The sequence below is a fragment of the Artibeus jamaicensis genome, unplaced genomic scaffold (genome assembly GCF_021234435.1).
Source record: "Artibeus jamaicensis isolate MK-2021 breed Jamaican fruit bat unplaced genomic scaffold, CSHL_Jam_final scaffold_804, whole genome shotgun sequence".
NCBI lineage: Eukaryota > Metazoa > Chordata > Mammalia > Chiroptera > Phyllostomidae > Artibeus > Artibeus jamaicensis.
In genome coordinates, this window is record NW_026522055.1 from 127,099 (window position 1) to 155,073 (window position 27,975).

General features: G+C 52.3%; 1 protein-coding gene across 1 annotated transcript; it reads right to left on the reverse strand.

Annotated features, from left to right (window-relative positions):
• Window positions 1-234: 234 nt before the first annotated feature.
• ODAD1 (outer dynein arm docking complex subunit 1) lies at window positions 235-27,972 on the reverse strand. Its single transcript, XM_037163962.2, has 15 exons — window positions 27,923-27,972; window positions 26,761-26,853; window positions 25,523-25,622; window positions 25,170-25,359; window positions 13,845-13,967; window positions 13,432-13,545; window positions 10,310-10,377; window positions 6,433-6,620; window positions 6,001-6,135; window positions 5,231-5,313; window positions 4,936-5,104; window positions 2,859-3,022; window positions 2,657-2,760; window positions 2,259-2,337; window positions 235-2,172 (listed from the first exon to the last, which is right to left on the reverse strand). Exons 2-15 carry the CDS (start codon window positions 26,828-26,830, stop codon window positions 1,678-1,680), a joined length of 2,082 nt encoding a protein of 693 aa, XP_037019857.2. The 5' UTR covers window positions 26,831-26,853; window positions 27,923-27,972; the 3' UTR covers window positions 235-1,677.
• Window positions 27,973-27,975: the final 3 nt, after the last annotated feature.

Genomic DNA, 27,975 nt, shown 5'->3' on the forward strand with positions numbered 1-27,975 from the left:
TCCTACAGCTGTAAAATTTGAGTTTTTAACGATCGGTTTTATAAACATATGCCGGGCCCCTTCAAAGTGCTTTACAAAATATTAATTACTTAATGCTCCTGACAACCCTATGAAGTAGACGCTATTATTCCCATTTTATAGCAGAGGAAACAGACCCAGAGAGGCTGAGCAGGCTGCCCAAGGTCACACAGCGGGCTGGGGGCCGGGGGGCGGGGGCCACTCCACCACCGTCTGTCCCACCCCACACCAGGCCTCCCGGTACTGACAAGGTCGTGGATTTGGGGTCTTGTCCGTACTCCCCACCAGATGTGAGCTCTGGGAGCAGGGACTTTGGCACACAGAGGCGTTTAAAGAACAGGTGGAGTGAGGAAGGGGTGAATGGATCTCAGGACGGCCACATCCCTGTGACTGGAGCCCTCCTCCCTGCACTTTGTTTGGAGAGTGTATTCATGGTCAAGGCTTCTAGTCCTGGTAAACGGGATCTTTGGTCCCTCCAGGCAGGACCATAAGGAAACCACTGGTTTACGGCCAGACGCGGGCGCCGCCTGGCAGCAGCGTGGCCAGGACACCCAAAATGTTTGCCTTAGAACCAAGGAGTTGCTGTCCGCGGTTCCCGGTGGGTCAGTCACATGGAAATCAGTATTTGAAGCTGGGGGCGGTGGACCAGTGGCCTCTGCCGAACTTTTCTGATGCAGGGTAAGAAATCATTTCACGTCAGCAACATAGCTTCGTGAAAAACCACCCTGTCCTGCGTAATATGTTTTAGTCTGCTCTACTTCTGTTTTTAAAGCTGGTTAGATCCCCTTAAATTGATTTCCTGACTCTCTGAGTCTCCACGGAGAAGGTAGGACAGAGCTTGACACTGTCTGAGATTATCCCGGCTGACAAATGACGATGGAGTAATAAACCTCTGTTGCATTCGGGCCACTGAGATCCTGGGGTTGTTTGTTACTGCAGCACAACCCAGCCCATCCTGACTGATACCGCACCCAGTTCTCAGGAGAGCCTGACGTGGGGAGGTCTCAACAAAATGAAAGGCTGAATGAATGAACGAATGAATGAACCGGGCCATAAATGTCCCCCTGGGCCATGAAGGTAGGGGAACAGCCATGTCTCTTGCAAGTGCTCTCTCACGTAGATACCTGTCACCAGGCTGGGGGAAAATTTGGGCTCTGATCTTTATTTCCTATGGTCACGGCTCATGCTGACCCCAATCTGTTTGCCCCACTTCTTCCCCCACAGTCAGTACTGGGGGCTCTTGCTGGGGGTGGGGCAAGGAATGAGGAGCTACCGAGACAGGGACATGAGACACGCAGACGAGGAGAAGGAAAGGGAAATGGGGAGGGACGGGCGAGTGGACGTGACATGAACCAGACACCAGATACGCCGCCCAGTGGGAAGCGGAGCAGGGGGCTGGAAGGCCGAAAGGGGAGGGAGCGTGTGGAGCGGAGAGCGAGGCCAGGAGACAGAGACGGGATGAGAAGAGCCCCCAGAAACAAACGGGGGTCACCACGGGGGAAGCAGAGCCAGCTGTGGGGGCGAAGAGACCAGAGCCTGGAAGTGGGAGAGAAAGACGAAGCCACAGGGAAAATCCGGGCAGGCGCGGGCAGAGACACACCGGCCGGCCCTGCAGGGGCAGCAGCAGGGTTGGGGGGCCCAGGCACCCTGGTCACCGCTTCAAGAGTCTCTGCTCCTGGTGGAGCCTGGGCCGGTGCTGGAGGGGGGGCCGGTGCTGGATTCCGACTTGGGGCCTCTGATCTGCGTACCTCCAAAGCTTTCGGGGGCTCTGCTGGACTCCAGGTACCCCGTGGACCCCAGGTAGCTGCTCGAGCTGAGGGGTCTGAAGGTCACGCGACCCCCAGTCGAGACCGGGCTGCCGCTGGTGGAGCCAGGCGAAGTCACGTTGCCTGCACTGGAGCCTGGGCCACCGAAGGTGACGTGGCCAACGTTGGAGCTGGCGGCGCGGCCTCCGCTGGACACCAGGATGCCGCTGGTCCTGTTGCTGAAGACAGACCCGGGGGCCGTCGCCGAGCTCTTGGTGGTCTCCAGCCGCGTGCCCGAGCCGGACTTCTGGGTGCCGGAGAGGGTCACGCTCTGGTTGCTGTCCGTCTTCCTCACCACTTCTACCAGCTCCTTCATGTTCTGCTCGCGGGCCAGCTCCCGGGCCTCCAGCTGCCAGGGAGGCGGGTCAGGCCCCAAAGGAGGTTGGAGGCCCCGCCCCCGGCCCCCCGGCCCCCCCCACAAGCTCCCGTCCTCACTGCCTTCTTCACGTGGCTCAGCAGCTCCTCCTTGCTCATAGGATAGTCTTCTTTGGCCTCAAAGCCTTGGGTTTCCTCCCTAAAGTAGGGGAAAGGCAGGAAGGGACTGCGCCCTCCACCCTCGAGAGTCCGAGGACTCCCCATCGCCATGCCCCGAGGCCCGCAGCGAGCTCTGGCCAGCCGGCGTTGTCCCTCCGGAGTACCCCAGGGCCACCTTCCACAGCACCGCTGGGAGCCCCTGCTGTTTCCCCAAAGCACCGGCTCCACCTCCTCTCCCCTCCCAGAGCCACACCCGCACTCTGGACCAAAGAGGCCCCCTCAAATCCTGCATCCCTGCTGTCCCCTCTGCCACAGGGAGTCCCCGTCCCCTCCCACCTCCCCCTCTCCCTGGGCCTCACAGATAGTCCGAGAGCTGAGGCTGGGCCACCTTCTTGGGCAGGTCCTCGGGGCTCTGGCCCAGCACCATCAGGGCAGCGCTCACCAGGCTGGAGGGGGGGTGGCCCTGGAGGGCAGGAGCCTGCGGTCAGCTCAGGACAGTCCCGGTGGCCCTGGACTCCGAGGCGGGGCCCCCCTGGCCCCTGCGCGCCCCCTCCTCCCCACCTGGGCTTCTAGGAAGGCCTGCACCGTCAGGAGCTCCACCAGGCGCTTCTCGATGAGGCTCAGGAAGAGGCTTATGTCGCGGTCCCGCATGTGAGTCTTGACCCCCAGGAGGTCATCGATGATGGTGCTGTCGCAGTGGGCCCTGGTGAACAGCTGCTGGATACCTGGGGTGGGGGACAGGCTGTCACGGGTCCGGAGCCCGCTGGGTGCCAGCCCTCTCCCGCCCGGGAGTCCCCACGCACGGAGACAGCGAGAGAGGTTTGAGGAAGTCCCCCGGCGCAGACAGCCAGGCAGTGGGCGGGGCGTCGCCGTGCGCCTGGCGCCGGGCTCGGAACCAACAGCGAGGGGCGGCCAAGGGAAGCCTAAGGCAGCTCCCCCGAGGGCCTTCCTGCTGCGGCTGCGCCCAAAGTGCCCGCCTCGCGCCGGACCTGGCAGCTTGGGCTCTCCTCCAGCCAAACGCACCCTTTCTCTGACTCGGGGCTCCGGGTGCGCATGGCTGCGTAGACCGCTGTCCCCAGCTGAGCCACGGGTCACTGCCATGACCCCTTCACACAGCTGGACAGGGCAGGACCCACTTCCCTGTGGTCAGTTAACGGGTTGTTGTTCGTGCAACAAGAAGGCACTGTGACCTTGTGGGGAACCGCACCCAAACACACAATGGACATGCCCGCCAGCAGTCCCTGTACCTCCTCCCCGGAGCGCCTGGCTCACGTACACAACTCCCTCCCGGAGTCCCCCCCCCAAAACGCCCCCCAGGCCACTCACACTGAGACCCACCCCAACCCCACTCCACCTCAGGGAGGGGCACCAGGCCGGGCCTGGGCATCTCACCCCTTATCCCCCGCGGCCCATCCGTCTCATACCTCCACCCCCTCCCCCAGTCCCGCCCCCTGACCTCCCTGCCCACCACCCTGTCCTGCCCACAACCCTCCCATGGCTCCCCAGCACCTCCAGGAAGTGCCTCAGCCCGGCCCTCTTGCACCTGCATTCCCCGATCTGCACAGACAACGGGGTGTGAAGGCCCCTCCTGGCCTCGGCCCACCTGCTGGGAGCAGCCCCTTCGCAGTCTTTCAGTTAAACGCTCAGCCTTCAGGGTCAGCAAACAAACTTCGCTGCTCCCAGGAAGCCTCCCGTCACCCCAGCGCAGCTGCTGTCGCGGGTGTGCCGCCTGGGCAGCGGCCCGGGGGCCGTGCTCAGGAGGGCCCGGCATTTGCTTTGAGCTCTGCTGTTGCCAGCTTGAAATTCTCGACGCATGTTTTATCAAGGGGTCCCACGTATTTTTCTGCACCAGGCCCCCAAAATTACAGTCCCACCCGCCACACCAAGTGACGGCTCACTCCTGCTTCAAAGGCCCCGGGTCTGCTCCATCCCAGCCCCCGGTCCAGAGCAGCCAGTGCCTGAAGCCCCTCCCAGCCCAGCCACGCCCACCGGGTCCGCTGCACCCAGCTCGGGCCTCGGCACAGCCTCTACGACGACGCGGGGCGGAAGGGGGGGCGGGTCTCCCAGTAACTGCGCCCCTCCCGCGTGCCATCAGGTGGCTTTCCTGCTTGCTCCCCATCACACTGCCACCTTTCTGTCTCTCTCCACCCTCAGGTCTTGCCATCTGTCATCCCATCTACTCTTCCTGGCCACCCTATGAAGTAGGCACTGCACTCCGTTTCCGGAAAGTATCAGACGGAGGAAAGCGCACACCACGGTCCACCGAGGGGGAGCTGGATTCCAGCCCAGGGCAACCTGAATCATCAGTGCCTTCCACTGGATGGACGATGGATATGGGGCAGCCGGATAAATGGGTGGATGAATACTGGGCAGGCGGTTGGATGAACAGATGGATGGGTGGGTGGATGGATGGATGGATGGATGGATGGATGGATGAATACTGGTAGACAGATGAATAGATGAATGGGTAGATGGTTGAATACTGGTAGATGAACAGATGGATGAATGGATGGATGAATGGATGGGTGGATGAACGGATGATGGACATGCAATGGACAAAGGAGTGAGCAAAGTCCTTCGTGGGAACCTCGAATGCTCATCACATCCTCCCAGATGAAGATGAGGGGCGGGCACTCACCGGCCTTGAGCTTCTCCAGCTGCCTCCGAAACTCCTGGGAGCGGGCCTCCAGGTCATCTGCTTCCGAGCGCACCCCTTGTATGGTCTGCTGCAAGGCCGCCCCCTGCTGCTCTTGCAGCGTCTGCCGGGCGGCCTCGCTGGTGCGCATGCTCTCCATGGCCTCCTGCATCTGCGGGGCAGGGGCGGGACGCTGGGTGCAGCTCCGGCGGAGCTAGTCTGATGGGCAGATGAGGGGATCGGTGCAGAGGTGTGGAGAAAGGGTGGGGCGGACGCGGGACTGGCAGGTCTCACCCACCTCCTTGATCTCCTCCTGCACACGCTCCAGCTCGGAGTTCTGCTCATTGATGAAGGTGAACTCAGCGAAGTTGCGTTCCTCCACTGGGGGGACAGCGGGGGAAGGGAAAGGCAGGGGTCCAGAGACGTGGGGACAGAGAGACGCACAGGAGGACAGAGAAGGGATGTTGAGACAGACAACACAGGGGGACAGAGCCCGAGAGACACGGGCAGAGAAAGGCAATGCAGAGAAAGTCAGAGTGAGAGAGCAACACAGTGATTCGCAAAGAGCCCAGAAATACCCAGAGAGACACACAGACGTGAGGGAGAGGACATGGTGTCGGTGGGTCAAAGAGAACATAAGACCCGGGGACAGACAACAGCAGGGACACGAGTGAGAAGCAGGGAGTGGGGGCGGGTTTGGAGAGCGATGCGCAGGTGGCAGAACGACAGCGGGGAGCGGGGAGGAAAGGGGAAGGGGACGCGGGGGAGGCGGGAGACAGCCACGCCCAGCGAAATCCAACAGAAATAAAAAGACAGTGATAAAGACACGCAGAGAGGACACATGCGGAGAAGAGGGAGACCAACGTAAGGAAGCGGACAGGACATGGCGGGGAGGGAAGAGGGCAGAAGCGGGCGCATGGTAAGAGGTGCCGGTAGAACCCGCCTGTTCCTCCGGCGCAGGTGCAGGAGTTGCGGGGGCCCTCAGTGGCCGAGACAGAGCACCGCGTGCCCCTGCCCGGTGTGCCGGGGGCCGCTCCTCGCCCCCGCCCTGGCGCGCCAGGCACTCACTCTCCAGGTACTGGTCCACCATCAGGTCCGGGTCGCTCTCCCCGGTCAGCTGGGACAGTTTATTCAGGGTGTCCTCGTACCGCAACACCAGCTTCTCCTGGGAGGTCTTCCGGAGGCCCTCAGCCACCTCCCGGGCTGGAGGGAGAGGGGCGCTGAGGTCCGAGTCCCGGGCGGCCGCTAGCCCAGAGGGGGCTCTCGGAGTGAGCGAAGGCCCCTGAGCGCCCTGACTGGGGGGCGGGGTCGCCGCCAGGCCCTGCAAACACTGCCCCCTACACGCTACCCTCGCGCTCTCTAGCGCCCTCTGCAGGCCTCTCTGGTCCTGTGCTCTGAGCAAGGCCTGGAGATTGGCGCTGTGCCCCTCGGCCGGGCCGGGGCAGTGAGGGTGGGGGGGACCTGGCCTGTGGGGTGTGGAGGCAGCGTCCCGGGCCTCACCCCGTCTCTCGCGCTTCTCCACCACGGCCGAATCCGGACGCCGATCGTTGTTCTTGAGCTTGAGGAAGCGGTGCAGCTGCTCCAGATGCGCAATATGCCGCTGCAGGGTCTGCACCTCCATCTGGTTCTGGACCACCTCCTTGTCCGCCCGCTCCCGCAGCATGTCCATCTTGGTCTTCGCCTCCTCCCTGAGGGAGGTCAGCCAGGTCAGGGAGATCAGAGGGTGGGCTGGGGCCAGCCTGGGGTCTCCGGAATGGGCGGGGTCAATCTGGGTTTCCCAGGGATAGTGGGTTCAGTCTGGGGTCGCGGGGTGGATGGACAGGGTCAGTCTGGGGTCCCAGGGACCGGGTTACCGAGAGATCACAAAAGGCAGAAAACTTTCTGGGTGCTAGAGATGGGTCAGGATGCGCTTATGGGGCAGAGTCGGGGCCTGGGGGGAGGTGCTAGGCCCTGTAAGGGGAGCTGCTGCACCGCACGCTGACAAGAGACAGGATAAAACGGAGCAGGCATTGCTAAGAGAGTTGCTTCAGTTAGCGGAGGTTGTCAGGGAAGTGGGGCCGGTGAACGTCTTCTGCCCCAGTCCTCAGAGTTGCTATTAAGTTGCTAAACCTGTTGCTAAACCCAGCTCAACGCTGAGCTTTAGACAGCCTGGAGCCATAAACATCCTGGCACAGGGGCTGGTACACGGATTTTTAATACAGGAAGGAAAGAGAGAGGGAGAGAAACTCAATTATTTTCCCCTGGCACATTATGCACTCGATTTCCTCCTCACGTTCCCGGGGCCTTCCTTGGCGTGAGAGAAGTACACTTGGTGGGTGTTGCCTTTACAAACCTGCCTTTCTCCCTTCCCTCCAGAGCCAGCTGAGTTGCTACCTGTGTCTGCAATCTGCCAGATTGTAATCCTTTTGCTCAGATAAATGCATCCAATTCCTTATTATAGCCTGAAGCTCTTCCCTGGTTAGAAGTGCACAGGGGCATCTGGGAGGCGGCGTTGACTGTGTGACCCGAGGAACGAGAGGTGAGAGGACCAGGACGGCACAGTGAGAGAGGATGTTGGGACCATGTTGGGGGGGCGCCCAGGGATGAGGTCATCGTGCTACAGTCTGGGGGTCGCGTATTTGGAAATATAAGGGGCCTGGACCATTCAGGACCTCATGCTGGATGGGTAGGGGACACCAGCAGCACTGGAGCGTGCCCTGTGAGGACAGTGGGGACATCCTGGACGCCTCACTCACTGTACCTCCCCTGGCTTGCGCATCTGAAAATGGAGCTTCTAGCCTTTTCAGTGGCCCTGAGCGTCCTTCCCAGGTCACAGGAAAAATTCAGACGGTCATTGGGCTGGGAGAGCAGGGGCCAGTCTCCTCCGGTCCCTGCCCGTGCACCATCCGCACTCTCACCTCCACACCTTTGGTGGCTTTGGTGGCCTCCCCACAGAGCCCCAGCTTCCTGCCCTATTCAGAGTCCTTCAAGGTCGCTCAGGTCAGCCCTCCTAGGTGGGAAGATCCGTGGCACCCACCGGCCCCAGTCCCAGGGAACCCTCTTGCCTCTGATGGAAGCCCCTCTGGGATCAGGGCTCACAGCTCTTTCTGTGCCCTGGGCTCCCTGCCGCCTGCGGGGCAGGGAAGGGGGAGCCCCACCACCTAAGATCCAGGCCCTGCAGGGGGCGCTCTGCGCCCTCCCGGTGGTGACGGAGAGACCACGATTATTGCCACGTCACGTGGAGGTTGAGAGAGGACACATGACCTGACCCAGGTAGCACTGGTGACACTGCCTGGTCTGACCGGAAGTGTCAGCAAGGATGGTGCCTGCCCGCCTTCCAGATGAAACCACGCTGTCCTTGTCCCAGCGAGGCTGCCCACTGCAAGTGAGGGGGCGCTGGCGGGGGCTGGGCCCTGGCCACGCACCGACAGGCCAGCGGGCATCACCGGTCAGAGTGTCTCCCTCCGGAAGTTCACCGGGAAACGCTGAGGGTGGGGCCTGGAGCTGAAAGTACACGCATGTAGAGGGAGGAGCCACGAAAGGTCGCGGTAGGGAGGCGGAGTCCGGAAGAAACTCGAGCTGCGCGGTCCAGGCCGGGCTCTGCAGGGGTCCTGACAGATCGGTCACGAAAAGGCGGGAAGAGCGGATCCAAGCTGCCCTAGAGCCGCGCCTCAGTATCACCGCGTTAGTGAAGGAAGTCAGATCCAATCGGTCGCACGGGTGCACGATGACCATTGACAGCCAGTCTGGGACAGGTAAACCCAGAGACCAGGAGGGAACTCGTGGTTTCAGGAAAAGAGTGACTGCCCGAAGGGGACAGGTTTCCTCCGGGGTGACGGCAGTGCTCTTGGTCTGGACAGAAGCGAACCGTGCACTTTCAGACCGGGTTGGAGCGTTGCGCGTGCATCCCGACAAGTCCCGAGACCATAAGGCAGATCTGCGCCCAAGCGGAGGTCACGGGAGCAAACACGGACTCTGAGCAAGCAGGAGTCACGGGGTAGAGACGAGACACTGCGCAGACGGAGAGAACCGGACTGAAGCTCAGAACGAGCGGGTCAGGGTCGGGGGAGAGGGCGATGGAGCATCCAAGCGGCAAGCGGAGCGGGCGGGCCCTCCGTACCACGCTCGTCTCTCTGACGGTGGCCGGAAAGACTGTCTGTCCCTGTCAACCACGCTAACGGCGCTCGGCCACCGGCGCTCCCTGTCCCGGGCCCAATGTTGCATGGGCTGCCTGCACCCCTCCCTTAACCGTCTGTGCATCCCCAGGGACAGGCTGGGGCCAAAGAGGCTGGTTAACTCACACACCTGAGGCTGCTGGGAGATCAGTGGCAAGAAAGGGGCACCTTAGGAAAGACTGCGGAGGTTCGGATGGTCAATTTCTTGAGTTCGGAACCTCCCTCCACTGCCCTATGAAAGGCGGGGACTGAATATGTGAAGAATTTACAGGGCTCAACACCAGGAAGACAAACAATAGAAAAAAATGGGCGAAGAACCTGAATAGACACTTCTCCAAGAAGGACATACGGAAGACCCAGAGTCACGACAAAATATTCAATCCATGAGCTGTCAGAGAGATGCAAATAAAACCACGATGAAATACCACTTCGCACCTGTCAGAATGGCCATCATCAATATATCAACAAACAACAAGTGCTGGTGAGGACCAACGTTTGTGCACTGTTGGTGGGAATGCAGACTGGTGCAGCCACTGTGGAAAACAGTATGGAATTTCCTCAAAAAATTCAAAATGGAACTGCCTTTTGACCCAGCAATTCCACTTCTGGGAATATACCCTAAGAATCCTGAAACACCCATCAGAAAGGACGTATGCACTTCTATGTTCATAGCAGGCTTATGGACAACAGCCAAGATTTGAAAGCAGCCCAAGTGCCCAGCAGTATATGAGTGGATAAAAAAAAACTGTGGTACATTTACACAATGGAACACTATACAGCAGGAAAAAGAAGGAAATCATACCTTTTGCCACAGCACGGATGGACCTGGAGACTATTACGCTGAGTGAAGTAAGCTAACTAGTTGGTATGATCTCACTTACAAGTGGAATCTAATGAGCAAAATAAATGCGCAAAACAGAAGCAGAAGCACAGAAAGGCGGAGCAGACCGACAGCTGTAAGAGAGGAGTGGGAGAGAGACTGGATAAAAGAAGGTGAAGAGATTAGTCACCGAATATATATGTGTAACCCATGGACACGACCAGGGTGTGGAGATTCACCGTGGAAGTGGGGGGCGGGCCAGGTGGAAGGAGGCAAAGGGGGGGAAACTGGGACAACTCTTAACAGCACAAACCATAAAATATTCACATTTTAAAGAAAAGAAGGAAGGCTGCGGACTGAGCGATGGGGCCGCCCCAGCCCTGCATGCCCAGGCGGGCCCTACCTGACGGAGTAGGCGGAGGTGGAGGAGACGATGAGGGTGCTGATTGTGTGCCGCAGGCGCCGGACCTCCTGCCGAGGCAACAAAGCAGAGGCCGCCCATGGGGACTCTGGGGCTTTCTCGGCCCTACTCCTCCAGGGTCGGGGGGAACCTAGGTGCCTGTGACGATGGAGCTGCCTGGTTAGCAGCTGCCAACAGCGGAAGGATTTGAGAGAGGCCCCAACCCCTGAGCTGGATGTGGGGTTGCAGGGCTTATGCAAGTGAGACGCTCGGGCCAGAACATCGCTGAGAGCGCCCACCTCCCTGCTCGAGTCAAAATTTGTGTGACGTTCATCGCTGAGACCGCACTCATCTGCTTGCTGCTTCCATGGAAATAACTTTCCCAGTTTTTTAATAAAAAGGGTTCTTTCAGGAGGTAAAGGGAGGAAATTATATATACTTTTACACATGTATAATGCGTTCATGTAACCATGTATATGCACCATAATATAGACATGCACACGCATGTGTGCCCATATGTGTTGACACACGTACATGTGTGTAGCTATATACACGCTGCACACATATGCACGATGCGCACATGCACACTACATACACACACACACATTCGGGAAACCTGATGGGTAACCAGAAACTACAGAGTCCGGGGGGGCACGGAGTGGAAGAGAGGGTGAGGAAATGATTCCCCGCCCCCCCAAAAAAAATACCTGCTGGAGTTCTGATCTGGAAACTCTGTTACTGGTTTACATATTCATAAGGAAAATGAAACCAATAATAATAGGAATGAGAACTAAAACTGGATGCAAAGACAAACAAACAAGCCTAACTGTATTTCAGCCAAAGAACAAAACCACTCCCTGACCAGTGGGACTTGGTTGTGCATCGGCTTTGAAGCGAAAGGTCACAGGTTTGATACCCAGTCAGGGCACATGCCTGGGTTGTGGGCCAGGTCCCCAGTAGGGGACGCGTGAGAGGCAACCACACATTGATGCTTCTCTCCCTCTCTCCCTTCCCCTCTCTCTAAAAATAAATAAAATCTGTTTTTAAAAAAAGAGTCCCAACAGAACAAGTATGAGATAATCTGGAACATCTTCCAGAAAGGAGGTGCTCGAATGAACACTGGGTGTGTCCACAGGACCCAGAACTGAGCTTAAAGGGGCTCCCGCTAGCCAAGCCTGGGACAGTCTGAACAGCATTGTGAATAATAACCACTATAGATTCTAACCCACAGAGTAGAGTAAGAATAACGACTGTGCACTGATCACATAAATACACAGGGAGAAGGCCAGGCTTTCCCTGGCCACCTTATGAATGTAGAAGAAATAGTAAGACTTAGGAAGTCACCAGGTGGCTGTCATTACAGTGATAATTATTCGGACAAGAATCATTCATGGATTTTTTTTTGGGGGGGGTGTTTTTTTAAAAGATTTTATTTATTTATCTTTAGAGGGGAAGGGAAGGAGAGAGGGAGAGAAATATCAATGTACGGTTGCCTCTCGTGGGTCCCCTGCTGGGAACTGGACTGCAACCCAGGCATGTGCCCAATCAGGGAATAGAACCAGAGACCCTTCAATTCGCAGTCCGGCGCTCAATCCACTGAGCCATACAGCCAGGGCTCATTCGTGGATGTTGAAAGAGGAGCATGAACAGGATATTTACAGAGTCTCCAAAAATCTCCCTGGGCCACTTACTTCTTACAGAGAGGAACGCGCTATATCGGAAAAACCTGGCTCAAAGTCAGTGTCACTAGTTCCAGGCCAAACAGACGTCATGTGCCTTCTGGTAATAATGCATGCAGAGGACACAGTGTCACCTGGGTGACAATCTGCCAGAAACACACGACCTGACTCACATCACAAAGAAAGAGCAAAAACACCGTAGGGAGGGAACTCGTACAACACAGCTGGCCCGGGTGCTTCCAGAACGTCAAAGTCATGAAGAAGAGAAGGGCCAAGGGACCGCTGCAGCGAGCGGGGCCAGGACAACGTGGGTGCCCGGCCTGCAACCTAGACCCAAAAATCAAATTAGCTGCAAAGGTCGTCACTGGGACAATCTGGAACTCGGAACGTAGACCGTTTAGAACTGTAACGCTGTTAAAGTCTCTGACTTGGAGAATAGCACTGTGTTTACTAAGAAAATGGTCTTGTTTGTATTAAATACACACGGAAGTTCTTAGAGACCTCGTGTCTGCTCTGGACCCTCCAGTAGTTTAGCAAATGTAATAATAAATTATTTTCAGTAGAAATAATAATTACACAGAGTAAATGTGGCAAATTATCGATCCAAGTGAAGGATAAGTAGTTCTTTGTTCTGTCTTTGCAGAGAAGGGAAACTAGAGGGAGGAAGGGGGATTCTTCAGAGGACCTTGATGGTTGCTGGGAAACCCATGGGGCGGAAATGCTTGGGCTTGCTCACTGATTGCCCTGGGTGATGACAGTCAAAAGGACATCTCTGCTTTCTTTTCTTTTCTTTTTAAGATTTTATTCATTTATTTTTAGAGAGAAGGGAAAGGAGGGAGAAAGAGAGGCAGAGAAACATCGATGTGAGAGAGAAACATTGATTGGTTGACTCTCACGTGCCCTGACCTGGAAGCAAACCTGCAGCCCCGGCTCCTACTGGAAATCCAACCTGTGACCTTTCGCTTTGCAGGATGACGCCCAGCCTACTGAGCCATACTGGTCAGTGCTCTCTCTCTCTTTTTATAATCCTCACCCAAAGATATGTCCACTCACTCCAGAGGGGGTGGAGGAGAGGGACAGAGACTGAGAGAGAGAGAGAGAGAGAGAGAGCGTCGATGTGGGAGAGAAACACTGATCGGTTGCCTCCCATGTATTGCGACCCGGGATATAACCGGCAACCTGTGTATGTGCCCTGACCAGGGAACCACAACCTTCTGGTATATTCAGTGATACTTCAGCCACCTGAGCCGCACAAGCCAGGTTCTGCTTTCTTTTCCGGAGGCGTCCTGAACCACTTCCCAGGCCCCCACTCCCTCTGAACCAAAGTAAACCCACGGCTCCATCCATTCGGTATTTGTGGCCTGAGTATTAGAGAAAGGCAGGGCGACTCTTGCCCTCTCCCCCACCCAGCAAGGCCCAGGCGTCCTGGGTTGGAGGGCCCCTGACCTTCTGCAGCTTGCGGTCTACGTTCATGTAGTGATTCCTCTCAATCAGCAGGATACCCAGCTCCTCCCTCAGGGCTGCATTCCGCACCAGCTGGATGTCAAAGCGACAGGTGACCTGGGGGGCAGGGTGTGGGATAGGAGGCAAGGAGGAGGAGCCTGTCAGATAGGGGGCCCGTTTCCAGTTTGGGGACCCTTAGAGGACCGCCCAGGCCTACCTTAAGAGCACAAACATCAGTCTCCTTTCCTTGGGGACCCTCCTTCCCCTCCGGGACCCTGTCTCTGGACCCCGTCAGTGTCTCAGGCCTTCCCACATCCAGGAACCTGGTCCACTGTTCCCAGAACTTGACCCTGTGCTCACCCTTCCCCCAAACCCAGCACTCAGGCCTGGAAAGAGCCACAAGGCTGCCCCCTCACCTTGTCCAGCTGGTCCTCCATGACCTTGATCCTTCTCCGGACCTTGGCCTTCTGATCCAGGAGGACTCCTGGGGCCTTGCACTCCCTACTGAGGACAGAAATCCGCATCTCCCACTCCTGGATCTGGAGGGAAGCAGAGGGTGGTTGTTTCCTGACTGAATATGGGGGAGATCGGAAGAGCAGGGAAAGAGATGAGGGTGTGGCTGAGCATGGCTGACACTGCCATCCTCGTGGCCCCAGCCACCTACTCTGCTCTTCTGCTGACAGCCCCCAACCTTCCATGTGGATCTGGCTTCCAACAGCAACAAGCCACCCTGACAGCCACATGACCCAGGGGGCTGGCCTGGAGATGGATGTGTGACCCGGGCTGAGCCAGCCTGCACCCTTTCCTGGTATTTGGAGGGAAGCGCATGAGCTGGATGGATGGGACTCTGGGACTTCCTTTGTCACAGTCCCCATTGCACCGAGCATCCTGGGAGAACAAGGCCAGTAGACACAGTGGAGACAAGAGACTGAGAGATAGTGAGAATGAGCCCCGATGACACCAGAGTCCCGGGGTATGTTATGCTGAAACCAGCTTCCACCCTGTCCTCAGTTCCGTATTCATCATTACTGATTCAGGGTATGCTGTTTCCCGAACTCAACTGGAAGCTCCATGAAGGCAGATTTTTGTCTTTTTTGTGACTGACACAAAATAGGTGCTCAACAAAATGCATAGACTAAGCCCTGGCTGGTGTGGCTCAGTGGGTTGAGTGCTGGCCTGAGAACCAAAGGAAGGCTGGTTTGATTCCCAGCCAGGGCACATGCCTGGGTTACGGGTCAGGTCCCCAGTAGGGGGCGTGCAAGAGGCAACCACACACTGATGTGTCTGTCCCTCTTTCTTCCTCCCTTCCCCTCTCTAAAAATAAATAAAGTCTTTTTTTAAGTGTAGACTATATAAATTAGTGGATTGCTTAAGACCACGTTTCACGTTTCCCAATTTGTGCACTATTGTAGATTGCATCTGTTCTGCAGAAGTAATATACTAAGTGATGGAGGGAGAGTTGACTCGGGGTGGTAAACACACAATATAGCATGTAGATGATGTGTTGTAGAACTGTACACCTGAAATCTGCGTAATTTTATTAGCTGATGTCACCCCAATAAATTCCATTGTTAATAAAAGAATTTATATGTTGAAGTGCTAATCCCCAAGACTGAAGACTGTGCCTTTATCTGGAGACAGGATCGTTACAGAGCTAGTCAAGTTAAAGTGAGGTCATTAGGGCCCTGGCTGGTGTGGCTCAGTGAATTGAGCACTGAACTGTGAAGCAAAGGGTCACCTCTTTGATACCCAGTCAGGGCACATGCCTGGGTTGTAGGCCAGGTCCCCAGTAGGGGGCATGTGAGAGGCAACCACACACTGACGTTTCTCTCCCTCTCTTTCTCTCTCCCTTTCCCTTTCTCTGAAAATAAATTTTAAAAAATTTTTAATGCAATCCTTAGGGTAGGTCCTCATCCAGTGGGACTGGTGTCTGTGCATACACACAGGTGTGCACACAGGAAGTACATCGTGTGAACACAAAAGCAGAGATCGGGCTGATGCTGCTGAGCCACACCAGCGGGGCTACTTTGCATTTTCTGGAGTTTTATATTCAGTGGAATCACATAGTATATATTCTTTTTTGAGGAGAGGAATCTAGCTTCTTTTGCTCAGAACAGTTATTTTGAGTTTTATCCATGCTGTTGGGTGTATCAACAGCCCATTTTTTCTCAGGAAATTGGTAAGTAGTATTCCATTGAATGGATATACCACCATTTGTTTATCACCTGCTGGTGGACATTTGGGTTGTTTCCATTTTGAATTTCACAAATAAAGTTGTTATGAACATTGATGTACAGTTCACTGTATAAACGAACATATGCTTTTTCTCTTGGGCAAAGCCCTAGGAGTAGCGTATCTGAATTATATGATAGGTGTATAGAGTTTTTTAGAAACTGCCAAAATGTTTTCCAAAGTGGTGGTACCATGTACGTTCCCACCAACAGGGTACAAGAGTTCCAGTTCCTCCGCATCCTCATCAGCACTTGATATGGTCAGTCTTTTCCATCTCAGCCATTCTATTAGGCATGTAGAAGTATCTCGTTATTTTAACTCGCATTTCCCCAGTGACTAACCCTGCTGAGCACCCTTCCTGTGCTTATTGCCATCTTGCGTACTGGGTGAAGTCAGTCCAAGTCTTCTGCCTCTTTTTCCTCCTGGGTTGTTTGTTTCACATTGAGTTTGAGAGTTCCGAACATATTTTGGGTATAAGTTTTGTTGTAATCGGAAATGTGCTTTGAAAATATTTTCTCCCAATATGGGGCTTGCCTTTTCATTCTCTGAACTATACCTTTTGAACAAGAAGTTTTTAAATTTTATAAAGTCAAATGTATCAGTTTGTCTTCTTATAGATCATGCTTTGGCCTCATATCTAAGAAACCTTTGCCTAACCCAAGCTCACCAAGATTTTCTCTTATGTTTCTTTCCAGAAGTTTTCGGTTTTACTTTTAGGTCTATGATAGTTTTATCTTTTTTTCAGATTTTTAATTATTTATCTTTAGAGGGGAAGGGAAGGAGAGAGGGAGAGAAACATCAATGTATGGTTGCCTCTCGTGCACCCCCCACTGGGAACTGGCCTGCAACCCAGGCATGTGCACTGACTGGGAATCTAACTGCAATTGTCTGGTTCGCAGGCCCGAGCTCAATCCACTGAGCTACACCAGCCAGGGCTTGGTTTTATCTTTTTTAAATGTTATTGTACACAGAAGAGTACACAGATCCTGTATGCACAGATCCTTTAAGTGAGCATCCTTGAACCACCACCAGTCAGGTCAAGAACTGGAGTACCGGCCGCACTGTACATGTGCCGTTCTCACCACTACTGTCTTCCTCTCCACAGAGGTACCACTCTCTTGCCTGTGTGTTCCATTTGCTACTATAAGGAAGTACCACAGACCTACTGGCTGCAGGCCAGAAGTCCAAAAGCAGTTTCACTGAGTTATAAATGAGATTAAGCTGTGTCCCTTCTGCAGTCTCCAGGGGAGAATTCATTCCTTGCCTTTTTTCCAGTCTCAAGGGGCTGCATTCCCTGGCTTACAGATTCCTGGACTTCTGGCCTCTCCCACCTCTGCCTCTGTTGTTCAACCTTCTGTCTCCGTCACATTCCTTCCTCTGATCTTGACCCTCCTGCTCCTCTCTTTTGAGGATGCGTGTGATGACATTGAGCCCACCTAACAATCCAGGATGCTCTATCTCTCCACTTCGAAATCCTTAATCATGTCTGTTGAGTCTTTTGTCATTCACAGGCTCCAGAGATTAGCACGTTGACATCTTTGGCAGGGGGTCCTTTTTTGTTTCCTTAAGTGAAATTTATTTTTTTTACCTTTCTTTATTGTTTTATTGCTGTGTATTTAACCCCACACACAAATGTTTGGTTTGGCCTGATTTTGAGTTTTATGTAAATGAAATAATGCTACTTATATAGGTTATGTCTTGCTTCCTTCAAATGTGAAATTTATCCTTGTTTGCCTTGGCTGGTATGGCTCACTTGGTTGGAACATTGTCCCATAACTGAAAGGTTGCGGGTTCAATTTTCAGTTAGAGCACATGCCTAGGTTGTGGGTTCAATCCTCTGTCCAGGTGTATATGGGAGGCAACTGATTGATGTTTCTCTCTCCCGTCTCCTGTCCTTAAAAGCAAGGGTAGCCCTGGCTGGCGTGGCTCAGTGGATTGAGCACGGGCCTGTGAACCAGAGTATCGCGGTTCGATTCCCAGTCAGGGCACATGCCTGGGTTGCAGGCCAGTTCCCGGCAGGGGACGCATGAGAGGCAACCACACATTGATGTTTCTCTCCCACTCTTTCTCCTTCCCTTCCCCTCTCTCGAAAAATAAATAAAGAAAATATTTTTTTTTAAAAAAAGCAAGGGTAAAGAATGTCCCCAGCTGAGGATTTTTTAAAAATATATTTTATTGATTACGTTATTTCAGTTGTCCCATTCCCCCCTTCACGCCCATCCACCCTGCACTCCCCTCCCACCCATATTCCCCCCTTTAGTTCATGTCCATATATCATAAGTTCTTTAGCTTCTACATTTCCTATACTATTCTTGCCCTCCTATTTTCTACCTACCATCTATGCTACTTATTCTCTGTACCTTTCCCCCTCTCTCCTCCTCCAATTGCCCTGTAGATAACCCTCCATGTTATCTCCATTTCTGTGATTTTGTTCCTGTTCTAGCTGTTTGCTTAGTTTGTTTTTGTTTTTGTTTTTAGGTTTGGTTGTTAATAATTGTGACTTTGTTGTCATTTTACTGCTCATAGTTTTCATCTTCTTTTTCTTAGATAAGTCCCTTTAACATTCATATAGTAAGGGCTTGGTGATGATGAACTCCTTGAACTTGACCTTATCTAGGAAGCACTTTATCTGCCCTTCCATTCTAAATTAAGGCTTTGCTGGATAGAGCAATCTTGGATGTAGGCCTTTGACTTTCATGACTTGGAATACTTCTTTCCAGCCCCTTCTTGCCTGTTAGGTCTCCTTTGAGAAATCAGCTGACAGTCTATGGAAACTCCTTTGTAGGAAACTGTCTCCTTTTCTGTTGCTGCTTTTAAGATTTTCTCCTTCATTTTAATCTTGGCCAATGTAATTATCATGTGCCTTGGTGTGTTCCTCCTTGGGTCCAACTTCTTTGAGACTCTCTGAGCTTCCTGGACCTCTTGGAAATCTATTTCCTTTGCCAGAATGGGGAAGTTCTTTTTTATTATCTGTTCAAATAACTTTTCCACTTGTTGCTCTTCCTCTTCCCCTTCTGGTCCCCCTATAATTCAGATGTTGGAACTGTAGAGATGTCCTGGAATTTCCTAAGCCTCTCCTCATTGTTTTGAATTCTTGTTTCTTCATTCTTTTCTGATTGGGTGTTTCTTTCTTCCTTCTTGTCCACTCCATTGATTTGAGTCCCAGTTTCCTTTCCATCACTAATGGTTTCCTGTACATTTTCCTTTATTTCACTTAGCATGGCCTTCATTTTTTCATCGAATTTGCAACCAAATTCAACCAATTCTTTAAGCATCCTGATTACCAGTGTTTTCAACTGTGCATCTGATAGATTGGCTATCTCTCCTCACTGAGATGTATTTTTTTCTAAGGCTTTGATTTGTTCTTTCCTTTGGGCCATTTTTTTCTCTTTTGACCTGCCTTAGGTGTTCACCAGGGCGGGGCAACCCAGCGGCTGAGTTGTGTCACTGTATGTGGTGGATGGGTCCAAGAGGGAACAAAGGCACTTGCTTCACTTTCTGCCAGATTTCAGTCACTTCCCCCGCTTCCCCCAAGCAAATTGGGCCCTTCTGGTGCTGATTCCAGGGTGGGTGGGTTTGTGTACATTCTAAGACCCTGCGGGTCTCTCCAGTGAACTCTCCTGTGAGGCTGGGAATTTCTCTAGGCACCTCAACCCCCACAGGTGTTTTCAATCAGTGCTTTGAGGCTTTATTTCTCCGCTGGAGCCCTGGGTTGCATGATCTGTCTTGCTCCCCAGTTTCGCCTGGTTTATCTGTGTGCAAATGTGGGACTGGCCAGTCCTCCAGCCACCTTGTGCGCTGCGCCCCTTCCACAGTCCACTGCCTTGCTGGGTCTGTCAGCTGCTGCCTTGCGTACCCAGAGTCCACCAGCTGCCATTTTGCTTCAACCCCTCTCCGCCTGGCCTTCCAACTCCACCCCTCCTACCAGTCTGGATGAATATGTCTACTTTAACTCCTTGGTTGTCAGACTTCCAAACAGTTCAATTTTCTATTGGTCCTGGTTGCTTTTTGTTTCTAAATTGTTGTTGTCCTTATTTTGGTTGTACGAGGAGGCACAGTGTGTCTGCTTACACCTCCATCTTGACCGGAAGTCTCCAGGACTTTTTTTAATGTGAAATCCATTCTTGTTGCTGTATATAATTGTGATTCATTTGCTTTTCATTGTTGTATACTATTTCATTATAAAAATATACCACAATGTATTTATTCACTCCATATCGATGCACATTTTGGTCATTTCCAGTTTGAAGCTACTTGTATGAATAACACCTTTCAACATTCCTTTACAAGAATCCTGGTTCCAGGACATATACTCAGAAGCATAACTGCTGGATGGGAGGAAACATGAACAGATAAACCTGTTTTCTATTAGAAGATGGTTTTGGTTTACTTTCTTCCAACACAGTTTCCATGGAAACATACTGGGTTAAAGTAAACATGGAATGCCAGCTGTGTTCCCAGGCAACAATGTTTCTTATAAAAATGACCCCTGAAAGAATTGAGAGTTCATGGCTCCCAAGGGCCTCCGTGACTAAGACTGAATAGAAATCTGGTTTCCCTGTGGGGTGTTTCTTATAATTAAGTATGTTCCTGGTGGGGCTGAGAAGCTGCCCTCATGAGCTGTTACAAGAGGTGGCTGCTCTTGTGTGTGCAGCTTCCGCCTGCAAGGCGGGCAGCACCCACCCACTCACGTAATACCATCCAATTGGAGATGTTGAGAAACAGCCCCTTGGATCTCAAGAAAGATAAGTTTGATGGCTGGCATGCTAAGACGCTGCTGCTTTCAGTCCTCTCTCCTCCTACAAGGTCAAGTGAACCTGGTGCCCGGTTATAGCCAACTGGGTCCCAAGAGCTTCCCCTGACCGTACAGAGTGGATGCAAGCATGCATCTCTGGTATGTCTGTCTTCAAATGTACCAGGTAATAGGGTGAAAACTTTCCAGAATATACACAACAATTTATATTCTCACCAACGGTTTGTAGGAGTCCCCTCTGTTCTTGCTCTCCCTAATACCTAGTGTGCTTGGACACTGATTTTTTTAAGTCTAGTGAGTGTTTCTTGGTATCTCATGATTTTCATTTGCCTTTCTCTGATTACTAATGAGTGATGGTAATTCCTACATATATATTGGACATCATAATTTCTTTTTTTTTAAGATTTATTTATTTTTAGAGAGAGGAAGGGAGGGAGAAAGAGGGAGAGAAACATCCATCTGCAAGAGATACATTGATAGGTTGACCCTTACAAGCCCCCATCTGGGGACCTGGCTCACAATCCAGATATGTGCCCTGACCAGGAATTGAACCAGCAACACTTTGGTTCACAGGCCAGTGTTCAATCCATTGAGCCACACCAGCCAGGGCAGGGCAGACATCAGAATTTCTTACTGTATGATGTGTCAGCTCACATCCTCTGTGTGTGTGTGTGTGTTTTAAATGAGCTTCCTCTTTAATGATTTGGAACAGTGCCTTATATGGCCTTGGTACCAGTCTTTTGTCAGCTGGGTTGCAAATACTCTTCCATTCCCAGACTTTGCACACCCTTTACGGTGCTTTTGACAGACATTTTAAAATCACGACATGTATCTTTTCTTTTAGAAGTAGAGATTTCTGTAGCTTAAGAAATTCTTCCTGCCCTCCCATTTCAGACCTTTGATCCATCTGGGATTAGTTTGGGGGGTACAGAGTGTGAGGTAAGGATCTGGTTTCAACTCCCATTGAAGATATCCATCCTGTCCTCCTTTTCCCATTTCCTGAAGTCACATATCAAGTGCCCACACATGGATAAGGCTCTTTCCAGGCCCCGTATTCTGTCCTGTTGACCCATTTGACTAGCCCTGCACCAATTACAATACTTAAATCTTGATAACTGGTGGAGCGAATGCTTCTACATTGTTCTTCTTCTTTTAAGCCAATCTTGGTCATACTGTTCATTGTATTTCCATATAAAGCTTAGAATATGCTGGTCAGTTCCATCCAATTTAAAAATAGCTTTTAGTTCTTTGATTGGGATGACACTGAATCTGTAAAGCAGTTTGGAGATCTGACATTCACAACACTAACTCTTCCAATCCATGAATATGGTATATCTTTATACTTATTAAGTTTTTCTTTGATACCCTGCAATAAAATTTACAATTTACTCCATAGAAGTCTTGCATGTCTTTGTTAGATTTCTTCCTAGGTACTTCTTTTGGCTACTACAGATGTCTTTTCTTGGCCCTGGCTGGTGTGGCTCAGTGGATTGAGTGTATGCCTGCAAACCAAAGGGTTGCCAGTTCAATTCTCTGCCAGGGCACATGCCTGGATTGTGGGCCAGGTACCCAGTAGGGGTTGCATGAGAGGCAACCACACATTGATGTTTCTCTCCCTCTCTTTTTCCCTCCCTTCTCCTGTCTCTAAAAATAAATAAAAATAACTATTTTCTTCTCTTTTATTTTCTAATAGTTACTGCTAATACAGAGAAATGTCATTCATTTTGTGTATTAATTTTGTGTCCAGCCACATTATTAAAATATCTCGTGAATTAGAAGTTAGCATTAGATTTTTCTGAATCTTCTATGCATACAAATATACCATCTACAAATACTGACAATTTCATATCTTCTTCTCCAAACTTTAAATTGTTTTTTTTTCTTTTCCTTGCCATATAGCGCTGGATAGGATCTCCAGGACAGTGTTAAATAGAAGTCATGCTGGCAGACATCCTTAAATTGTTACTGATCTCAAAAAGAGTTTTTCCATGTTTCACCATTAAATATGTTTGCTATAGATGCTTTATAGCTGCCCTTTATCAAATTCAGGAAAATTCCTTTCATTCCTGGCTTTCCAAGAGGTTTTATTTATTTATTTACTTTTAGAGAAGAGAAAGGAAAGAGAAAGAGAGGGAGAGAAACATCAGTGTGTGGTTGCCTCTCACACACTACCCACTGGGGACCTGGCCTACAACCCAGGCATATGCTTTGACTGGGAATAGAACTGGCGACCCTTTGGTTTGCAGGCCGGTGCTTAATGCACTGAGCCACACCAGCCAGGGCTCTACAAGTTTTTAACATGAATGGAGATGCTGAATTTTATCAAATAATTATTTATATCTACATAGACCAGTACTATGAACTGGTACAAATCCAAGGACTATCTGTCATCAGTCTCCAATGTGATAGGTTCAAAAAATAAAAGAAAGCATGTAGAAAGTGGTTTTGGGTTCTGTTGAATTCACGTGTCAAGTTCATACAAGACACAAGTTTTGAAAAACACCATGCTCAACTCTACATTTTCCTTTGCCATGATATGTCTGTTCTGCTCTCTTGTTTGTGAGCATTTTCACTGAATATAGAATTCTAAGTTGACAGCTTTCCCTGTTTTGAATTTTCGGGCATCTGTGGATTTGTTCTTTAGCTGGTTCTGGAATATCCTCAGATATTATCTTGTCACACATTACCCCTGCCCCATTCTCTTTCTTTTCCTCTTAAATTCTTATTAAACATAATCCCTGGCTGGTGTGGCTCAGTGGATTGACTGCCAGCCTGCAAACCAAAGGGTCACTGGTTTGATTCCCAGTCAGGACACATGCCTGGGTTGCGAGCCAGGACCCCAGTAGGGGGCACATGAGAGGCAACCACACACTGATATTTCTCTCCCTCTCTTTTCCCCTCCCTTCCCTTCTCTCTAAAAGTAAATAAAATCTTTTTTTAAAAAATTAATATTAGACATATATTTAACCTCACTATATCTGCAATGTTTCTTAACCATCCTTCCCATTTTTTTTTTTGTCCCTCTGTGCTGAATTCTGGGTGAGTTTTTCTGAGCAAACTTTTTTTCAGCTTTTATTTGGCTTATTGTCTGTCTCTCCAGTAGAATAAACTACACGAGAGCAGGTCCCTTGCCTGTTTTGATGGCTGCTGTGTCCTCAAAACCTAGAACACTGCCCGGCACTTAGTAATAAGCACTTAATAAATATTTGATAAGTAAGTGAATGTCACCAAATAACTGCATTCTTCCTTGGCCCTGTCGGGAAGTTTACAGAGCTCTCTTCCAGGGACCCTTCCTCCCACTTGGTTTATAATTCTCCATAATCAAGTTTGTTAGGGCAAAAGAGTCCACGGGAACAAGATAATGAAGTCATCTCACTTGGGGCCAACTCTACTGCATTTCCTCATGGAGGACTAAGGAAAACTAAATCAAGCAGCCAACCCACGAAGCCACTGTACTGCTAGGAAACAGCCAAAAGTCTGGTGTGTGTGAATCAAGATTCTGCTTCCAAAGGGCAGTTCAGGGTGATATTGAGAGCTGGGCAAACTGATGGATTGGACATCGAAGGTAATAACTATAGACCATGCAATAGACAGAACAATGCCCCCCCCCCTGCCGCAAAGATGTTCACATCCTAATCCCTGGAACCTGTACATATGTGACCTTAAATGGCAAAAAAAAAAAAAAAAGGACTTTGCAGATATAATAAATTAAGGATGTTGAGATGATGAGATTATCCTGGACTATCTGGGTGGGCCTAATATAATCACAAGCATCTTTATAAGTGAAAGAAGAACCAAATCAGAAAAGAGGAGATGATGAAAGCAGCCATCAGAGTGATGAAGCATAAGAAGAACTCAGCTAGTCACAGACAGCTTAGAAGGTCAAGGAGCCCCAAGTCCAGGGAGCAGGTGGCCTCTCCAGGAGCTGGAAAGAAGCCGGGAAATCCATCCTCCCCTGAGGCCTCCAGAGGGGGAGAAACTGGTCTTACCCCAGTGAGACCCATTTTGGATTTCCTCCAGCACCCCGAGATGATTAATGTGCATTATCTTAAGCCATCCCGCCAATGATCATTTGTCATAGCAGCAGCAGGAAACTAATACAGACCACGAAGATGTGTGTGTTTCAAACTCCTGTTTGTGATTCCAGTGTGTGTAAGAAATCACTTGGTCTGGGCAAGCAACTTTTTTGGAATGAAAAGGAGCAAAGAAAATAACAATGAATCCCACATAGACACAAGTACAATTTGATGAAACCTTTGTTTCAGGGAGACATGTATGTGCATGTGCTTATATCCATAGGCATCTGTGTGTGTGTCAGCAGTGGTGGCCATAAAAACTTGAAAGAACACTGGCGTAGAAAAGTCCCAAGGTCGAATAGTGAGCAGGTGGGATGAGACACCTGTCTAGACCCTGCTTCGTTGCCAGCATCCTCTTTTTGCAGATGAAGGAACCAGGGTCCAGAGAGGCAAAGACTTGCCTGTGGTCATGCAACACTGACGAGGCCGGGACCAGGATGCTAAGACAGGTTGCACAAACTACAGAAGGGGAACCTTTCCCCTTAACCACACCAGCCCCATGAACATGCGACACTGTGCCCGTCACTAAACACCTGGACTCTCCCTCCCACTGGAGCCTGAGTGCCACTCTGCCACACATGCTTTCAATAACCCCATTTTTCAGACAAGGAAGCTGAGGCTCAAAGTGGTTGAGATAGTTGCTGTAAACTGGATCCACAGAGTCTGGTCTGAGAACCCACCTGCCTGTCCAGGGCTCGGGTCTGCTCCTGCAGCTCCTTGATCTCGGCCTGCACCTGGGCCCGGCACTTCAGCAGGTGGCCCATGTTCTCCAGCCTCTCATTGTCCCTCAGGCGCTTGACCTGGTTCTGGGCAATGCCGATCTGAACCTGAAGTTCATCCCGCACGTTCTGTAGGCGCTGGATTTCTGCACTGTGCAGGGAGGGAGATGGAGGGGAAGCCGGCCAGGGGCAGAGCTCAGCATCACTGCAGGCTGGATGCACTAGGCCTGCCCCCCACTTCGGACCCAAGGGTCCAGCCCCCAGACCCTTTAACATCCCCTTCTCCAGCTCTGGGATGCAGGCACTTGGCTCACAGTTGCTTATTGACGCGCTGGTTGACTTCCTTGCTGTAGGCCCGCCTTTCACCCTCCATCACTTTGCACCGTCGCTGCAGTCGGCTCAGCTCCCAATCCACTGAGGGAGGGGCCAGGCAAGGGACTCAATAGGAATCCAGGCCCCTCCTCCCGAGAACCTAGGAATCCTGGATCCCTTAGGTTCTCACAAGCTGCAACTGAACCGCAGACCCAGACCCCAACGCCGCTCTAGGACTGCCTCAAGCCTTCACATCCCTTCATACTCCCCTGTACCCCAAGCTGTCCTGGAGACCTTCCCTGCTGAACCCCATCCTTCGCCCTAGTGGGCATACCTCCGTTTTCCCACTAGAGGGCGTATCTGGAAGGCCCGTGGTCCTCTCTGACCCACCGCACAGGACTGGCACTTGGGTGCGTCCTTGCTCCCTCTCTCGCCTCCAGCCCCCACTGCCCAGCCATCCTCAGCCCTCTTCTCCAGGCTCCTCATTCTCGGCCCATCTCCTAGGCTCAGGCCTCATCCTCTCCCGTCTGGACCATTCCCCCAGCCTCCTCCGAGCCCCAGGGGGCATTCTAACACCCAGAATGAACCCCGCCCCTTCCCTGCACACAGGCCTGCGCTGATGCTCCAGCGCCCTTAGGACAAAATCCCAGCCCCTCAGCCTGGTGTTCAAGGCCCCCTGTGACCTGGTCCTGCCCACCTCTCCAAGTCTCCACCACCAGCTTGTCACCTCCCACCACCCAGTGGTTCTCAACCTGGAGCGATTCTACCCTCCACGGACACTTGGCAATGTCTGGAGACATTTTTGGATTGTCATGATGTGGGTGCACGTGGCGGGGGGGGGGGGCGTGCAGTGGGTGCTACTGGCAAGTAGTGGGTAGAGAGGCAAGGGATGCTGTTCAGCATCCTACAGGGGACAGCCCCCACAGCAAAGGATTCCCTGACCCCAAACGTCAGCAGTGCAGAGGCTGAGAAACCCTGCTCTAGCCACATGCTTGTTGTTCTTTCTGCTGCAATTCTTCCTTCCTTCTACGCCTAGTAATTCCGAGGAGCCTCGGGCCCCTCTCAAACCTCGTCTCCTGCAGGAAGCCTTCCTGGCCCGCCCCAACAGCTCCACCTGTGATCCCCCACTAAAGGGCTCTCTCCTGGGAGGTCTCCCTGTCCCCAGGGCCCTGCAACACAGAACCTGGAACTTGGGAAAACTGAGGAAAAGAATGAGTGAAATAAAGACCATATGAATTACCTATTCCCTCCAGAAAGAACTCGCTTCCATCCTCGGAGCGGGTGCTCCCAGCAGAAAGTCCGAAAGGCATGTTAGCCAAAGAGGGTGGGACTCCTGCAGAGGTGACAGGGGCCCCTTCAGACAACGAGCGGGAGAGGACGGGGAGGACGTGAGCAATGAAGAGCGAGGGACTAGCAATTGGAAGGGGACCCCGGAACCAGCTCTAACCTCTGACTCTCCATTCCTGTCCTCTCCGCACCCTCCTCCCGCCCTCCTGCCTCTCCCACTCTCTGCCTCGCATTGCAGCTCGGACTCTGGAGCCAGGTACAGACCCCCGAGGCTCCCGGTATTTTTGAGGCTGGCTGTTTGGGACAGGGATCACAGAGGAAGAGCGAACCCCAGGCCCGCTGTGCCGAGTGAGGCCCAGTCCCTACCTGTTGGAGTGCCTGACCTGTCCTAGGTGCTCTTAGCTCATTGTTGTGGTCTGGTTACTGGGGAGATAAGGGGCCAATGAGGACGGAGGACAGCGGCCGGGGAGGGACCGAGACCGTGAGCAGAGGCCACGGGAGGGGAAGCTGGAAGGAGTGGCGGGAGGAAGTGGCGAGAAGACCTGCTGGGGTCTCAGGAGCTTTGAACCCGAGCCCCGCGAGGAGCGGAGCCGGGAGGTGTTGGGGGGCAGGGCTGGGAAGGTCCGCGAGGGTTGAGGTTGTGAGGTGGAGCCGCAGATGCCTGGAAGGCCCGGGTTGCTGTGGACGCAAGGGGAGGAGCAAGGGTACAGGAGAAGGGCGTGGCCTCAGCGCAGGCTGGGGGCGTGGCTAAAAGAACCCATGACTACCCCGGTGGGAGGGCGCTGAAAGGGCTCGGGTTTCCCGAGACCTGGGGTTCGGGGCTAGCCAGGCGGCACTCTGACTGGAGGGGCCTGCGGGTGGTCTCAATAACCTGTCTGGGCGGGGCGGGCTGTGAGTATCCGGTAGTGGGGGCGAGGCAGGAGCTGGGAGACCCTGTGACTGCAAGCCTGAAGGGAAACCTCTGGAAGGCTCTGGGGCTACGCCGAGACCTTCGGGACCTGCCCGAGAGAGAAGCGTGTCTTAAGCTCGTTAAGACCACGTTATTTTCAGGATTCGTTATCAGGGAGGCAGTACCAACGCCAGGAGTACTGAGGAGAAGGGGCGCTCACCACCACCTTAGGGCCTCGCAGCGGCTCCCTGCGCATGCGCGGCTAACGGCCTCCAGAGA

Excerpts from the sequence above, each read along its gene's own strand:
- ODAD1 (XM_037163962.2), bottom strand. The coding sequence starts at position 26,830 with ATGCCTTTCGGACTTTCTGCTGGGAGCACCCGCTCCGAGGATGGAAGC. Across the intron at positions 13,968-25,169 it reads CCCGAGCCCTGGACAGGCAG|ATCCAGGAGTGGGAGATGCG; the intron begins GTGGGTTCTCAG and ends GCTTCCCTCCAG. Across the intron at positions 5,314-6,000 it reads GGTGGACCAGTACCTGGAGA|TGGAGGAACGCAACTTCGCT; the intron begins GTGAGTGCCTGG and ends CTGTCCCCCCAG.